At 42.0% G+C, this 17,002-nt stretch overlaps 1 protein-coding gene across 1 annotated transcript in view; it reads left to right on the top strand.

The window, feature by feature from the left end:
- Window positions 1-17,002, top strand: part of FANCD2 (Fanconi anemia complementation group D2) — a 66,468-nt gene that overhangs the window by 31,242 nt on the left and 18,224 nt on the right. Inside the window, exons 21-33 of the mRNA XM_015407387.1 lie at window positions 2,040-2,113; window positions 2,203-2,343; window positions 3,371-3,471; window positions 3,844-3,959; window positions 4,965-5,073; window positions 6,427-6,528; window positions 8,191-8,303; window positions 9,422-9,568; window positions 10,018-10,134; window positions 12,352-12,480; window positions 13,804-13,922; window positions 14,213-14,323; window positions 15,930-16,057. Coding sequence (XP_015262873.1) covers window positions 2,040-2,113; window positions 2,203-2,343; window positions 3,371-3,471; window positions 3,844-3,959; window positions 4,965-5,073; window positions 6,427-6,528; window positions 8,191-8,303; window positions 9,422-9,568; window positions 10,018-10,134; window positions 12,352-12,480; window positions 13,804-13,922; window positions 14,213-14,323; window positions 15,930-16,057 — 1,507 coding nt within the window. The remainder of the gene's footprint in view (window positions 1-2,039; window positions 2,114-2,202; window positions 2,344-3,370; window positions 3,472-3,843; window positions 3,960-4,964; window positions 5,074-6,426; window positions 6,529-8,190; window positions 8,304-9,421; window positions 9,569-10,017; window positions 10,135-12,351; window positions 12,481-13,803; window positions 13,923-14,212; window positions 14,324-15,929; window positions 16,058-17,002) is intronic.

The raw sequence follows: 17,002 nt of genomic DNA, 5'->3' as shown, positions 1-17,002 counted from the left end.
GACTGTGGTGATATTCTAGGAAAACTGATTAATATCATTATGATAATATATCATCAGTTTACCTCAGAGTTTGGTGCATTTTTAAGGTATTCTTCCTCCATATATCCTACATTTTGCTGGGTCATTTTTAGGTCTGTATCTGCAAAGTATCACAGTTATTATTATTTATTGAGTTTCTGAATAGCCCAATCCCTGAGTACTCTGGGTGATTTACGACAGGTAAAAAACATACAAAAAATAGAGATTGAAATCAGCAGATCAATCATTCCTAATTTGATAATCTCCAGATGGTGTCCATAATTTAATCTAAAACCTACTGTGGACTGTTCTGCTGTCTCATGGGCAGGTTAAGGAGGAGGCCGAAGCGGGCAAGATGGAAGAAAAGAGGAGGGTGCCAGCTATGATGGAAAACTGTTGCTGTCCTTAACCCAAAGCTCGGCGGAACATCTCTGCTTTACAGGCCCTGTGGAACTGCATTAAGTCCCTCATGGCCTTGATGGAAGTCGGCAGAGAGTTCCATCAGGTCAGAGCAAGGGCCAAGAAGGCCCTGGCTCTCGTTGAGGACAGATGGATATCTTTGGAGCCAGGGATCACCAGCAGATTGCTCTCAGCTGAGCGTAATGCTCTCCCGGGGACATAAACGAGGAGACGGTCCCAGAGATATGCAGGTCCCAGACCACTCAAGGCCTTAAAGGACAATACCAACACCTTGAATCTGACTTGATATTCCACTGGAAGCCAATGTGGCAGGCGCAGCACAGGTTGTATATGTGCTGTACATGGCGTTCCCATCAGGATTTGCACCACCGCATTCTGGATCAGCTGGAGTTTCTGGGTTAGTCTCAAGAGAAGGGCCAGCATAGAGCGAATTACAGTAGTCTAATCTGGAGGTGATCGTTGCATGGACTACTGTGGCTAGGTCAGGGTGTGACAGGAAAAAGTCAGGGTGTGACTTGCAAAACAAATTTGAAATCTTTATTGGAAGGAACTCCATTCTAGACAGGATAGAGTAAAGGCAGGATTCTAATCTAGTCTAAGTAGCTAGGATGGATAGAGATGCGGGAAGCATGTCTTGCCTTCATGGTGCCAAGATGGAAAAGAGCATGGAGAGAAAAAGTGTTAGCCACAAGGAAGGAAGATTCCCTGAGAATAGTAATATACACATCAAAGGGATAGTATCAGAGCTGTTAGAGAAGAAGGATGTTCAGGGTCCTGACCTATCTATCCCCCTGACTCTGTAGTCCCCCTCTGAAGATTGAGGCTAAGAGACAGCAAAGTCCTTCAGTTCCAGTAGCAATACTGTGCTGCTGGTATGTGACTATATCAAGCCTGTTGCAGAGAGGATGGTTATTTTGAGACCAACTTTTTAAAAATGCTATCTGGTTTTTATAGAGTGCCTGTGGTGGTCTGAATGAAACTGGTAAGTTGTATAAGAGGAGGCTTGAAGGCTGTTTCTGCATCTTGCTATCCTTCCAGGTCAGAGAACCAAAGGAGACGCCGCCAGATTCCCCATATTACCTTGAACAGGTCAAAGGGGTTTAGTTGATTTTTTTTTAATCAAGACAAAATTTAGATTTTGAGAGACCAGTTTTGGTTCTGCATGGCATCTTCCACAATGCCATACCTGGAGACAAACTGTGTGCAACGCAGAAAAGACTATACACTGCTTGCAACTTAGATTTATCTCGATGTGACCATTCTGTTTGCTTACCTTTCAAAAGAAATATGGACCCTGCAAAAATTAGGTCTTTGTTCTTTTAAAAAATACTGTCCTGTGTGAATCGCCTTGAAGCTTGACCTTCTTCTCTGTATCTGTTTCCCTATTTAATCATGCTAGAGTCTCTAGCTTGGTAAAGGAGGATCCAGCTACAGTTTTCTAAAAGTAATTACATTTTATTGGATTTTACATAGTTGGTTTTCCCCCTAAGCAGCCTGGCTGCAACTCTGAAAAGAGAGAGTACCTCTGAAAAGCTTTCCCTCTCTTGCTATAGCTTTTTGCAGTGAGTTCTTCTGCAGATCCACTGTTTTCTCTCCTCTAGGATTGGATTGAGAAAGGTGTGGTGAAGGACTTTGAGACAGATTTTGTGGCAGAATTTCCTCCTTTGGGTGACAGGTATGTAAAAAAAAAATGCCACTGTTTTTAGTAAGAGTAATAGCATCTGTTGTTACAGAGCTGATCATGAGTTTTTGGTTCCTCTGCAGTGTTTCCCTCCTCCCAGTGAAGGCACTGTATAGCTTGGAAGATGAGGAGAGTGAGGGAATGATTGTTATTAACCTGTTGCCTCTGCTGTCTCAGAGTGATCTCAGCATGGATGAAACAGCAGACCCGAATAAGGAGAAAAGGTCAGTAGTGCTTCATAAGAGGATGAATAAGGAATTTGCTAAGTCATGGTTCCCTAGGCCTGGATACAACATTCCTCTTAACAAAATGTTGTAATTGCCATACCAATCTAAGCTTTTGTTTTTCAAAAGCATTAAGTTTCTATCAATTTGGTTGTGAAAAAAACATGGCAGGTCTGCTCAGTGCTTAAAAGCACTGGATAGGGAGTATGGGTAGGGAATAGGTCCCAGCTCCTGCCCCTCCCAGCTGCCGTTTGCAATCATTATCCTTCTGGTTCTTTACGTGCGTTTCTTTCTTTTTTAATTTTTAATTTCAGAACAAAAAATAAATTACACCACGATACCGCATCAAGTCACTTTTTTCCCTTTTTAAACAAGTCACCCGTAACAAAAAAAAAATTATAAGTAAACAATCGTTGCAATATTCTAGCTGCTTATTTTAAACTTGTTAAGATAACATATACTCAGTTAACAGTCAGTCTTAATTATTTATTTTATCTTATTATCTTATTTAATGTAAAAGTGAGGCACAATTATACAAGTCTAAAATCATATTTAATTCCTTCTTCCAAAATTCAGAAAAGGATTTCCAGTTGTCAGGAAAATAAGCTTTTTAATACAACCATCTCTTATAATTTTGCATAATTTTTGGATCCAAGATTTTATAGTGAGTTGTTTACTAGTTTTCCAGGTTTTTGCTATTACTAGCTATAATCATGTCAAAAGTCATATGGACTTTTCGATTGTATGCATTAACAGTCCCAATAATACTGCACTGGGATCTTTATAGCCATTTCTATTTCCTAAAGAACCTCCCTTTTCGAGTCCTTGACAGAAACTGAGGACAGTAACAATTTTGTGAAACCACAAAAAGTGCACTCTTAAATATGCCATATTTGCACTATCTCTTTGATTAGTAGAACTTGGGCTGTCTCGTTGCAAAACACAGAATTTGTAGCACAGATTTCTATGCCCCGATTTTTTCTTTCTGTGCGCACACAAGGTGTCCCCCCCCCTTCTTCTTTCACAGATTAGTGTCACCAATTTGCCTGCCACCATTCTTCCGGCTGCTGAGAGTCTGTGTGTCAGAGATGAACAAAGGAAACATGGAAGAAATTGATGCCTTGTTGGGTAAAACAAATGGAGACTTGGCTTTTCTTTATCTAATTTCTACCTCCATGATTTGCTGTAAGGAGTGAGGGGGAGTGGGCCTGTAAGTAGGGCTGAGGTAGAGCACAGTGGTTTTTTTTACCTAATCTGTGGGCGTTTGTTGTACAATCCAGCTTTCTGTAAAGACTGAAACGCACTCTTTAGTAATCAATAGGCCTGCTATCTCCTAGGAAAGCTGAGCTCAGAATCTCCCCCCAAAAAAAACACATTCTAGTTATTGTATGCAAATACTGTAGATTATTTATATCTTAAAAGATATTGGCAGGGTGGAGAATCTCACGTTGATTTCCAGGGGAGGCTTAAAACCCTCATTTTAACCATATTGTGTTACAGGATGTCCTCTTTATCTGACTGATTTGCCAGAAGAAGGGAAGTTAGGCTCCTTATCAAATCAAGAGCTTGAACTCCTCTGTTCACTCTTATTTTATACACTTAACTGGTTCCGTGAGGTAAGCAGTCCTACTATGGTTTCTTGGAATTTCTTTTAATACAACAGCTCTGAGAAATGTTTTGAACCCCTCAGTTTCTAGCTAATAGCTGAGGTAAATCTAGCTGTAGTATGGGAAGGCCTTTCTGAAGTAAAGCATAATGGGAAGCTTTTCCAAATAATGATGTGCTTTTCTAGAGTGGAGAATCTTAGGGTTTGAGGGGACGGGGCACACACATACTTTTAATCACATGTTCTTGCCTGCACAAGTGTCTTTTTGAACATGCATACTAAGTAACATATGAAGGATACCTCAGTTTCTCACCTTTTAAAAATTGTTTCTTTTTTCTATTGGTGGCAGCATCACTTTTGAAAATCCTCTGTTCCAACCTCCTGGCACAATTCTGAGATACAGTTCTACTTGGGGACATATCCAGGGCCTCCCCTCTTAAATTACTGAGGTGGTATGCCTAACCAGAGACTTCCTCCATACTGTCATTCTCCTCTTGGATGTTGAATAAGTTGTGCCCTCCCCCCACAGCCTCCATATATAAACAGCAACGGAGGCTTAGGCAGAGTTCCCCTGTATGTACCTCAGTTTATGACTTCTGTATGTGAGACACATGTATGTAAATGGGAACGAGTAGATGAATAAGGAGAAAACTGTTCAAGCTGGAGATGAAGGGGAAAAGAGAACCTCTAGCTGTGCTTTCTGTGGGCAAAGCCAATGTCACTGTCCTTTCAGACTTTGCTTAGTTCAAAATACGCCCTTGTTTAAAAATGGATGGTTAGCTGGAATCATAGCGTAGAAGCACAGGAATGTGTCTGCAGATCTTGTCCCCTAGGAACCTACAGCTTTGAGGATGCATATGAGTTTTTCGAAACTCTTGTATCCTGATGCTGCATAGATTTCTGTGAGGCCTTGATGTGTGAAGGTGTCACATTCATCATTTGTTTTATCAGTGGTTTCAAAAGAAAATTCCCCATTTCCTCATCTACATATTAGAAATGCAATTTGTTTCTCAAGGTTGTGAATGCTTTCTGCCAACAAGAAGACCCTGAGATGAAAGGGAGAGTTTTGGCTCGGCTACAGAATATTACAGAGTTACAGTGTCTGTTGGAAAAATATTTAGCAGGTAGGCATGCACAAATTACAGGTTTAAAAGCAGGTGGGGGAGATCAAGTCCAGTGTCCAAGTAGACTCCAGGAGAGAGACTCTCACTTTTTCAGACAGGTACTCCCGGTATTTCCTTGCAGCTTTCCCTCTTATTATCGGGCAGTAAACTTTCAATTAGCATGATAGCTGGGTGCGTTCATTCTTATATATAGTTATTTGATACTTGGTCTTGGGAGCTTGGCCTAGAAATAGCAACTCAAGGAAATCAATAACATAGTTTTAAAATATTAAATGATTGTTCCATTTAAAGTCATGCCATACCAGTTTGACCCCAGCCACACCCAGGAAAAGGGTATTTCAATCCATAGTGATCTACATGTAGCCTTTGATTAATTTGCAGTTGGATTGTAAACAAGCTGTGGTGCCATGTAAGATAGACAAAGAGAGTGCCACACACCTCTCAAATGATAATGGTCAGCTTCTTTCTCCTGTACTTTGTCTATAACTATTGGTAGCCAACAAACAAAAAGTCCTGTACCAAAATATATTAAGTTTTTCTAAGTAGGGTCTGCATGCAAGTTTAGCCTTGCTGTAATACCTGGAAGACTAGGTGCCTTGGTACTCTGTGAAGACTTAGGGTCCTAAAGCTCTAAGTGGAAAAATATAGGAGTAAGTAAGTATGAAGCGTGGAGCTGCGGTGGCTCAAGTGGTTAAGACGCTGAACTACAGACCGGAAGGCTGGTAGTTCAGCAGTTTGAGACCCGAGTGCCACATGACGGAGTGAGCTCCCGTCTCTGGTTCCAGCTCATGTCAACCTAGCAGTTTGAAAGCAAGAAATTTCAAGTAGATAAATAGGTACCACTTTGGTGGGAAGGTAACAGCATTTTGTGCGCCTTGGCGTCTAGTCATGCTAGCCACATGACCATGGAAACGTCTTCAGACAGTGCTGGCTCTTTGGCTTGGAAACGGAGATTCCTACGGAAACCCTAGAGTCAGATTCGACTGGCTTTCGAGCAAGGGAAGCCTTTACCTAAGTGTGAAGCATTTGTCAGAAGTCTGTTCTTTAGCTGCTGTTCTAATCTTCTTGAGCAGGTACACGTTATAACACCTCTGCATGGAAAGTACACATCAGAACTAGCCTGTTATATGTGTACATGTCATAACAGATGGTGATCCTGCACATCTCCAAAATGCTACAAGTTTTTATGTTGGGCAGCTGCTGTTGGCTCTATATCTCTGTACATGTATAATGGTTGCATGTTACAATTTGTGCACTGTTAATGTGCTGATTCCCATATGGAAGTACTTTCGGTATAAGAACTTTGCAATATGTGAAGCAATCAACTGACTTAATTCTCCTTTGGCTTTTCAGCAAGCCCTGGCTATGTTCCTCCTCCTGCTAATTTTGATTCTGAAACCTTGGTGGGAGTACCCATTGTCAGTACTGTTGGTCCCACCAAAAAGAACAGCAAAGGTAATACATCTGTAAAAGGTTGTCTTTACACTTAAGGTGAAACGAAGTGCAACTGGTGGTATAAAGCTATGGTATGTTATTGGATTGTCTAATTTGCAATGGCTTTCTCAGTAAGAGGTCTTTCCCAGCCCTGATACTTTTAACTGGAGATGCTAGCAATTGAACCTGGGAATCTTGCCTGTGTCTCCTCTCTAAAAAACACTTAATTATAAACATCATTGTATGTGAAAATTGTTTCCTTCTTCTGCTTTTTAAAGACTTTGTTTCTACTATGTTGAAAGAAGAAGCTTCCTGTCTTCTGCTTGCCATTTATATCTGTGTATTTTTATCATGTTCCTTTACTCTGAAGTTCTCTGCACCTTCATCTCTACCTGTCAGAGTTCTTTCAAAATGGGAACAAGCATTTTCCAAAGGGAACTGATGTTCCTTATTACATTTGTATCTTGGAAGAAGGGGTGGTATCCCATTTTATCTTCCCAACAATAATAGATTAGGCTGAGAGCAAATAAGTGGCCCAACATCAACCTCTAAGTATTATGACTAAGCAGGGAGTTCAACCCAGTTGTCCCCTGTTTGAGTCCAGCATGGTGTCCATGACTCCTCTCTGTGTGCATGCAGGGGTCATTTCCTGCTGGAGCGCCCCAGAGCAGTGCTCCAGCAGTAAGTAGTCCAGGCCCCACCCACCCCCCGCCTTTCCTGGCCACTGGTGGAGAGACTTGGGGGGGGCACCTGGAGAAGATCGGGCAGGGGAGCCAGGCATGTCTGCTTCCCTGCCCTCCCCTTCTCTAGCCAGCCCACTGCGGCGGGTTGGCTGGAGAGGGGAAGGGGAGGTGGGCAGACATGGCCCCTTTCCTCCTGAGCCTCTCCACGTTTGCGGAGAGACTGGGGGGGGGATTTAAACTCATTTGCATATGCCTTAACTCATTTTAAACATGCCCGCCCTTTGTCAAGGGGTGTGGCATATGCAAATAAATTATGCAAATGAGATCCTGCACCTCTTTTTCTAGGAAATGACCCCTGTGTGCATGTGTTAAGTGCCGTCAAGTTGCTTTCAACTTATGGCAACCCTAGGAATCCATGACCTCCAAAATGTCCTGTTGTCAACAGTCTTGCTTAGGTCTTGCAAACTGAGGGCCATGGCTTTCTTGATTGAGTCACTCCATCTTACGTTGGGTCTTCCTCTTTTCCTGCCGCCTTCAACTTTTTCTAGCATTATTGTCTTTTCCAGTGAGTCTTGTCTTCTTATAATTCGACCAAAGTACGATAGCCCTCAGTTTAGTCATTTTAGCTTCTAAGAAGAGTTCAAGTTTTATTTGATCTAGAAGCCACTCATCTTTTTGGTGGTCCACAGTATCCATAAAACTCTCCTCCAGCACTGCACTTCAAATGAATCAACTTTTTTCATTGTCCAACTTTCACACCCATACATAGTAATGGGGAATGACTCCATTTTAGCTCTTACCACTTTTAAAATAGCCGAATTAACCCAGCTGAATTTGCATTCCCCTGCTGTGAAGAGGGCACAGAGTGTTCAAGTTTGAATCCTTTATGGAGACTTCATAATCATGTTTGTGTGTGTGTGTGTGTGTCCATTCTAGTTGCTTTGCTGTTTGCATGTAACCAACTAAAAGCTGTCATAGCCACCCTCTTTTTCTTTTTCAGGAAGAAAAAGGAAAAAACCCGACAGCAACAAAAACAGCTCTACTGACAATTCACAGTGGGATGAAAACACAGAGGCAAATCAGCCTGAAGCTGAAACCAGTCAGCCAGAAAAGGTTCTGGATGTTACATTATTATTTGGGGGGTGGGTGGGAATGACATAAGAAAAAGAACTAAAGAGAGAAGTCTGGGGTGCTGTTTTAGAACACTTGTACCCCACATTTCCTCATGGTTTAAGGTGGCTTACAACAATAGTTAAAAAAACACTGCCAGTTAGAACCAGAAGAAAATAGCATACCCCAAATCTCCCCCCACCCCTGCCTGCTTTTAAACCCCCTTAAAAGCCTTGGCTAACAAGCAAGCTTTGCAGCACTTCCTGAAGATCTCCAAAGAGGTCCCCCCCCTTCCTCCTCAGGGAGCCCATTCCACAGAACTGAGGACATGAAGGCCAGGGCTCTGGTCGAATCCAGATGGGCCCCCCTAACTGGTGTGGGACAGCCAACAAATGGCTGCATGAAGACCACAGTTGCATCATGGGAACCTATGGGAGGAGGCAGACTCTTTGTTTGGGAATCTTTGTAGAAATATGATCTCTGGGCTGCTCCATAATGATGGTTATCTATTTCTGAAAGTCTAGCAGATGGGAAACATATAGAAAGAACTGTAGTAAAAATGGCATGGTACAAGCAAGCTAGGGGAGAAGTCAGTGCATAATGAAGTCGGGCAGGGCAGTAGCGAATAAATATTTCTGATTCCTACAAGACACCATCATGTTGCTAGGTATCTAGGATTTTTTATTCCCTGAATTGGAGTATCTTTGGCTTCATTATTTTTCTTTCATTCGTTTATCTGGGAGTGCAGTAGGCATCTTCTTGCTGAAAATTTGGAGCTCCCCATTTTCAGTGAGTCCACTTTTTGTACAAACAGTTTGGGACATTACTGGATGAAATGCTGCCAGTGGAATGTACAGACACCTCTGTCTCTAACTGGCAGCACTCCTATAATAGAAGGGGGATTTGCAAAACTTGTGTCCATCTACAGCCTGTTCATTTCCCTTGTGAAAGTTTCCATATAACACATTATCAAGAAGCAAACCAGCCAAAGCGAAACCTTCTGTATTTGTTTGGCAGCTCTTCAGGTAATATCTGAAGCTGTTCTTACAATGCTTTGTTATGCAGAAATGTGAAAAATAAACCATCCATAGCTGCTTGTTCACTAACGGTTTCTTTTTTAGGACTCCAAAGAGAGTGAATCAGGGGCCCCTTTGGTACAGCTGCAGAATTATAGCGCATATTTCCGTGAATTAGACTTTGAAGTTTTTACCATCCTTCACACTGAGTTGCTGACCAAATCTGTTCTGGACACAGAGATGCACACAAAGGCAAGCAGATTTAAAGAACAGTGTGAAGAAAATAGAGAAGGAGGGTGGAAATTCTCATTTGGAAGACCTAAGCTTTTTTCAAACTTTGTGTGTGTGTGGGGGTGTCTTTTCATTAATGCAAAAAGAAAGAAAATCCCATGGCTGGGTTAACAATAAGGGTCAAACAATGAGAGGAAACCAGTATTCTGTTCCCTGATGCAAGAGGAGCTGAATTAACAATAACTCCATTATGGATGTACTTGTGTCTGTCTTCCATGGGTTACATGGCTTTGCAGCAGTCTAAAGTGACAACTGGGACAAGTATGGTTGCTAAAGAAATTCCATTTGTCAGTATGAACTTGGCAAAATTACTTGGAAAGGAGGATATAGTCCAGTGTCAGCTCCTAAGCCATCATTGATTCTTGGCATTGGCATTTGGCTTATTGGGGTGTTTGTCCTTTAAAATGCAGACCCGTGAGGTGGTGCAAATAGGGCCAGCGGAGCTCCTGTTCCTTCTTGAAGACCTGTCCCATAAGCTGGAACATATACTGATACCAACATCTGCAAAGAGACCCCCCTTCTTAAAGGTATGTGCAAAAAGAGAGAGAGAAGCATTGTCCCTCAGCTTGGAGAGGTTCTGAAGAAGAATTTGTTTAGGTAAAGATGGGACTATACTGAAGCATAGGTTCAATGCAGGCTTTCTAACCAGAAGGGCCAGCTTAAGATATTTTGTCATCCCAAGCAACGTACAGTTTTTCTCACCCCACCCTTGCCATCGTTTTCTTAAACAGCACATGGACATGGAAAATTACCTACAGTTTCCTGTGATAACTCTATTTTATTTTAAATTTCTTTAAATATATTATACTTATTAATTCATTCCAAAGGATCATAACTCCGTGGTAGAATGTGTTTAAATGCATGTTAGATTCATTTCTTTCTTACATTCAACAAGAAACTTTGTGGCACTAAACAGACTAGTAGATTGATTATAGCGTAAATAATTGCTGAAATAGAATTGGACAGTAGATTTAATTGCTTTGACCAAGGCTAAAATTGATACTATTAGAGCTGCTGTGAATGGTTAATGTATTTATCATGTACTTAAGTTGTACATTGAAATGTCACACTGTATTTCTTGCATTTCATAACATTTTACTACTGTGGTCACAATTCTTCTCTGTAATCCATTTGTGTGGTGTTACCTACAGACTGAGGATTCACTTCATCCGTCTGATGAAATAGGCTCTACCCATGAAAGTTTGTGGTCCAATAAATGTGTTAAACTTAAGGTTTCACAAAATTCCTTTTCGGTTTTGCTGCCACAAACTAGCATGGCTATGCCTCTGGAGTTTACTTAATTTCCCAGCACCTTACTAGGGCTTAGCCCAGGAATTTGTTTTCAGCTCCCACGGTGAGTGCTGGAAGAAATGGTCATTCCAAGCATGCATAAAGTGCCTTACCCTCACTGCTGAGTAACTGCAGTCCCCTGCCTCCCCACACACTTAATTGAAGCGCAGGTTGCATCTGGACAGGGACTCAGGAAGATTTTCAGATCTAAAGGATGAGACCGCCTTTCCTCTAGGGAAGGAGACAACTCCCCGTCTGATTTTTTTTCTCCCCACCCAATTTGCCAACTTCCAACCACTATTTTAAAGTTCTCTATATTAAGCACTGTGGCTGCGGTGGCTCAGAGGTTAAGATGCTGAGCTGCAGACTGGAAGGTCTGTAGTTCGGCAGTTTGAGACCCGAGTGCCGCGTGACGGAGTGAGCTCCCGTCTCTGGCCCCAGCTCCTGGCTTTCGAGCAAGGGAAACCTTTACCTATATTAAGCACCATATTTGTGAAAACAGCGATTTTATTGTAAAATATGGATCTTTAAAAACTCTCTCTCTGTAATTTAGTGTCTATAGAAGCTTGTGCAGTGAGCCAGTCCTACAACTCCGGGAATACAAGTAGAGAAATTGATGGCAATAGGAAAGTACAGGGTGACTGCTAGAGAAAAAGAATCTCTCTTGACCTTTCCTGTGGTGCATCCAAATTTGCTTTATTTTCCTGCTTTTGTTTGTGGGTCAGTTACCTTGGAGAAAATACCTGAAATTAATCTGAGAGCCCTTGATGGCTTCCAGATTGCTTGAACATCCAGACATATGTATAAGTGAGAGTTTTCTCATTCCTAACATTCTTCTGGCTTCAGGCTATATTTGAGGGATGAAATAATTATAAATAAAAACAGATTAAAGTGAGATCTGGACAATGAAATTTCATTTCATATTCTTTTAATGTTACAACTTTTGCTAAATTGGGGGCCCGGCACTTGTCGTTCGGGAATTGGATTGTGATTCTGGAAGTGTAATTTTTGTTGCTTTATATTTATATACCAGTGAATTTGGGTTTCTGGACACTATATTCTAAGTACAATATGTTTGGTGTTAAGAAAGCAACTGAGATGACCCCATGAAAGTATGTATATGCATAACATTTCCTTGGGAAAGTGACATGGATGTCTAAGCCCAATGCAAAGTCAAGAATTATCTCAATAAGGGCAACATTGAGCAGCATGTTGAATTCCCATCATGTTTTGCTCACATATTTACCTTAGGCAAGGCTGTGTCAATAGCAGTAGCATGTCTCAGTGTATACTAGATTTTACATTTGTGCCAGACTTAATCTATATTCAGTTTATATCTTATCCTATGTTTGCTAAAGATAGAAAAGCCATTTGTTTATGCTAAGGTGGGACTACTTCATTAAAAAACCTAAAGCTATTGAGCATTTTGGATAAAAGCATTGACTCTCCCGCAGGGAAAAGGAAGTAGGAATGTTGGATTCTCGCATCTTTGTCAAAGATCATCTCAAGATGTGATGGCGAGCGCTGTACAACTGTTAAAGCCACTGTGCAACCACATGGAAAATATGCACAACTTCTTTCAGGTCAGAAGACAAAATTATATAGAATACATCAACATGTAATGTGGGGCTTACAAATGGTAAGGTTTTGCTTTTGTCATGAGTTTTCTGGAAACTGACTGGGCCAACATCTTGCTAATCTGGGTCCTGTTTGAATCGTGCTGAACCAGTAAGGAACAGACTGAATGAACTACACAGGTTTTTTGAGACACAATATCCAGTGGATGAATAAATTATCTAGGACAGTAAATGCTCAAAGCATTGCATGAAGCAACACATGATAAAACATGTGGACAGTGAAGACAAAAAGAAAATAGTTACATATCCAGGGGTCATTTGGACCAGGAGGGCACAGGAGCAAAGCTCTGGCAGTTAGAAGCACAGGCGGTGGCAAGCCCCGACCCCAGCTCCCAGCAGGAGTGCGAAGCAGCACGTGTAGCATTTCCCCTGGGGGAGGAGGAGACAGAATGCGCCCTGCCTCTCCTTTCCTCCCCCCCCTCCCCACTCCAGCCCTGACTCAGCTGCTGCCTCCAGCAGGCGGGCCCGCCTGCCGGCTGCTCCCCCTACATTGCCCAAGCCCAGCAAACCCAGCTCCCACCTCACCCGCCAGAGCTCCCCACACAGCCACGGGCAAAAATGCAGCCAAGGCGCCTCGCACCTCCAGCTCTCGGTTGGACGCCGCGGCCCCTTCCGGTGATGTCAGGGGGTGTGGCATATGCGAATGAGTTATGCTAATGAGCTCCTGCACCTCTTTTTGTACAAAATGACCCCTGTACATATCAATAAATTTAGTTTTATCCCACAACATTCTGCCCTCCTAATCAACTTTGCTTCATCTAATTAAAGGCTTAGTCTGCTACATTGCAAAACAAGTTCATAGCTATCCCTCTGGAGGCTGATTCAAATCATAATGCCAGTGGAATCCGGAAAACGGGGAAATGAATACAGACAGGAAAGAGGGAAGAATGGTTCATAGAAAAACCTGCCCAACTTTGTACCTTTTCTCTTACAGGAGCTACCTCACTTCAAATTTTTCCACTCTGCCATTTTACCCCATTTAACCCCCCATTGTTCCTCTATATTCCCATAAACATTTCCATACATGTTGCTTGGCTTGGGTTTATTATGGCTGTGCCACAGCCTTGCTGCCGTTTTCATCCGTGTTATCAGCCAGGCTCCCAGACACTGTTCTAAGCTGCTTTCAAAGCCTAAAGACTCTTTTTCTACTGAAAAGGACCTATTTTGTTCATTATGGCTAGTTTGGACTCTTCAGGGTTTGGCAGGTTAACCCATCCAAGCAAACACATTGCAATATTTGTTTACTTAATATCTTTTTCTTCAATTAAGGCACTGCTGGCAGAGAATCATGGTGTAGTCGATACACCTGGAGTCAACATTCAGGAACACCAGCTTATGTCCTCCTGTTATCAGCGATTACTGCAAGTCTTTCATCTCCTCTTTGCATGGTGTGTGTACAAAATAACAAGTACAAGCGTGTGGATGCATATCAACACTCTGATTACAAGGTTTTTCTTCTGGACAGGGCTCACATCCAGCAAACCACCCCAGTAAGAGACACCTGCAATCAATGTTAGTCAGAAGATAATCGAGATGAAGGTCTCCAACATTTCTGATGAGTTTTGGCAAATTAGGTCTTGCACTAAAGACACATAAAGCTGGCAGAACACCATTCTGTCCTTCTCTCACTTACTTGATATAGTAGTGAAAGCTGATCTGATGCTTTTTCTTTTCTCAGGAGTGGATTTTCTCAACGTGAAAATCATAGCTTGCTGAAAACAGGCCTCCAAGTCCTTGCACACAGACTCAAGCCAGGGGAGAAGGAACTCCCTCTTGAGGAACTGCTCAGGTAAGCTAAAGGAAAGGATGCTTATACTTACAACACTTGGTGGTTTTAAAGTAGTACTTTGAATAGTCCAACAAAATCCTGCGTTTACATCCTGGTCTAATGGACCCTGGCTAACCATAGTTACTGCAGTGGCCTTCATTCAATCACACTAACCATATTTAGTTTAATTAAACCATGGTTTCCCACAGTATTCACTGCTGGACAGGAGAAACTGAACATTAGGAGTATATGCCTGTGAATAGTATTACTTAAGTAAAAACATAATGCAGTAAGAGCATGATAAAAACAACAGCAACAGATAATACATATTAGTGTAGTCCATAGTCTCTTTCTTTCTATCCAAATCTCTCCTTGAATAATTCTATTATAGTGCACCCAAATTCCTGTATAAAAATGCCATTCTGAATAGTTTTGTTTTATGTAGTTTACAGAAAGCCAAAACTGTGGCCTGACTACCTAAGGCAGGCTATTCCATAGTGTGGAGGCTACTACAGAAAGTGTACATGTACAGGCAGTTGTTGATCCCGCCCATTTGCAGGGTGGGTACCTGTAGAAGGCCCTGTTCAGATGAGAGAACTTGCTATGGTGGGGCATAGGAGAAGAGGTGGTCCTGCAGATATGGGGGCCCAAGACTATGAAGGACTTTATATGTGATCACTAGTACTTTGAATTGAGCCTGGTAACTAATGGGCACCCAATAAAGTAATTACAGAATGGGTGTAATACTGATGTACTTCCTTCTTCCTGATAGTATAGAATGCTGCAGCTCTGTTATTAACTGGACATTTTCAGGGGTGACCTATATAGACTGTGTTACAGTAGTCTAGTCTTGATGTTACTATGGCATGGATCCAGGTGGCCAGATCATTGAAGTCAAGGTAGGGAGCCATTTTCCAGGCTAAATTAAATTGGAAGAAAGCCATCTTTGTGGCTGTATTAGCTTGCTTCTCCAGTAATAATGCTGGGTCTAGTATATAACCTCTAGACTCTTGATCAAATCAGAAGTGGTCAGCTGAACTCCATCAAAAGGAGGAAGCATGATGTCCTTCAAGACCTCAGTCTTCCCAACCAGCATTACCTCTGTCTTGTCAGGGTTCAGTTTCAATTTGTTCACTGTCGGCCATTTAAACACAGCAATCAGGCAGTGGCTCAAGACCTCTTCTACTTCCCATGGAGATTTGGATAGAGAGATATAGAACTGGGTGTTGTAAGCATGCTGATGGCATTGAATTCCAAAACTACAAATGATTTCTCCTAAGGATTTTACATAGAGATTGAATAGCATGTGGGATAAGACTACACCCTGTGGAACACCACAGGACAAATCCCACGGTGATGATAACTGGTCTCCATTGGACAACCCTTTGAATCTGGTCCATAAAGAATTATTTAAATTAATTCAAAGTACATCCTCGATACCTTCTTCTGCCTCCAAACATTTCAACAAAATAGCTTGGTCTACTGTATCAAAGGCAGCAGATAAATACAATAGGAGCAACAAAGAAGTATGGCCTTTGTCTACATTCAGACTGAAATTATCAATCTGTCCCATAGCCTGGTATGAAGTTGTTTCAACTCTCTTTCCTTTTGTTTTTCTTCTCTACAGACAGAGTTTTCAATATCTGCAGAATTTCCAGGACAGTGTCCCCAATATTTATTGTGCACTGAGTCTTACTCAGCTTCTGCTTGCCGTTGCTGAAAAATCTGTGACTAACCTGAAAAATGATAAAATAGGTAAAATGTACAGCATTTCTTCTAATTTATATTGTAGTTATGGCATTAGTCAACATAATGAAGGAGGCAAGCTTTAAAACATCAGAGAACTGGTTCAGTTGTAATGGCAGGTAGTAAAAGCAGTAACCATGCAGTAGGAAAGACAGACTGGTAGTTAAGTCTGCTCAGGAGCCACTTTTGTGATGTGTGGATTTATGCTAGGAAAGGTGCTTTTTTATTGGACTATGCAGGGATTAGTTGATCTCTGCAAATCACTGAGTTTCATGAGCTCTTCTGCAGATGTCTTAACTAGGAATGGGCATGAACTGAAGTACGAACCTAAGTTTGTCATGAACTTGGCCCAGTTCATTGTTTGTGAACCTTGGTTCATGCCATCCCGCCCTAACGAGCCCTACAAACCTCCCAGGTGGTTTTGCGTGGTTCGTGTTGGCAGACACGCTGGCCTCTTTAAATGCCTTCTCCAAGCCATACTGTTGCTGCTGTGCAACTCACAAGTGAATTGAGAAGGCATGTAAATGCCTTCCCAGCTGGAAACGATTTCAGTGATCTGTCAGGACCCACAGCAACAACGAAGCACACACTTATAAGAAGGTTTTACTTTTATTGAAGATATAGATGCGTTGACAGGAACACTGTTAGGAATGGCGGGTAATCTATGCGCATGAAAGGTTATAGGACATTCATATCAGAAATACCCAATTACAGGGGTTCCCGCGCGCAAGCATTAGGCTTGTGAACAAATGGCTAAAAAGCAAAACAGGTAAGAGCTTCCCACGACTCATCCTGGGTAAAGCCAAAGCAACTCCTCCAAGCAACTCCTCCAGCGGCCTTGAAAGATACGCGTTGCTGCAGAGAGGCAATTAAGCGCAAGGGAAGGAATGTGCATGAAAGGGAAACATATGAAACTCTTGGCAGCTTGCTGACATGATCCCTTTCAACCCCCCC

Source organism: Gekko japonicus, unplaced genomic scaffold (genome assembly GCF_001447785.1).
Source record: "Gekko japonicus isolate JY-2015 unplaced genomic scaffold, Gekko_japonicus_V1.1 scaffold298, whole genome shotgun sequence".
NCBI classification, from domain to species: Eukaryota; Metazoa; Chordata; class Lepidosauria; order Squamata; family Gekkonidae; genus Gekko; species Gekko japonicus.
Note: the sequence above shows the minus strand (reverse complement) of the source record. Positions and strands in the feature narration are given on the sequence as shown.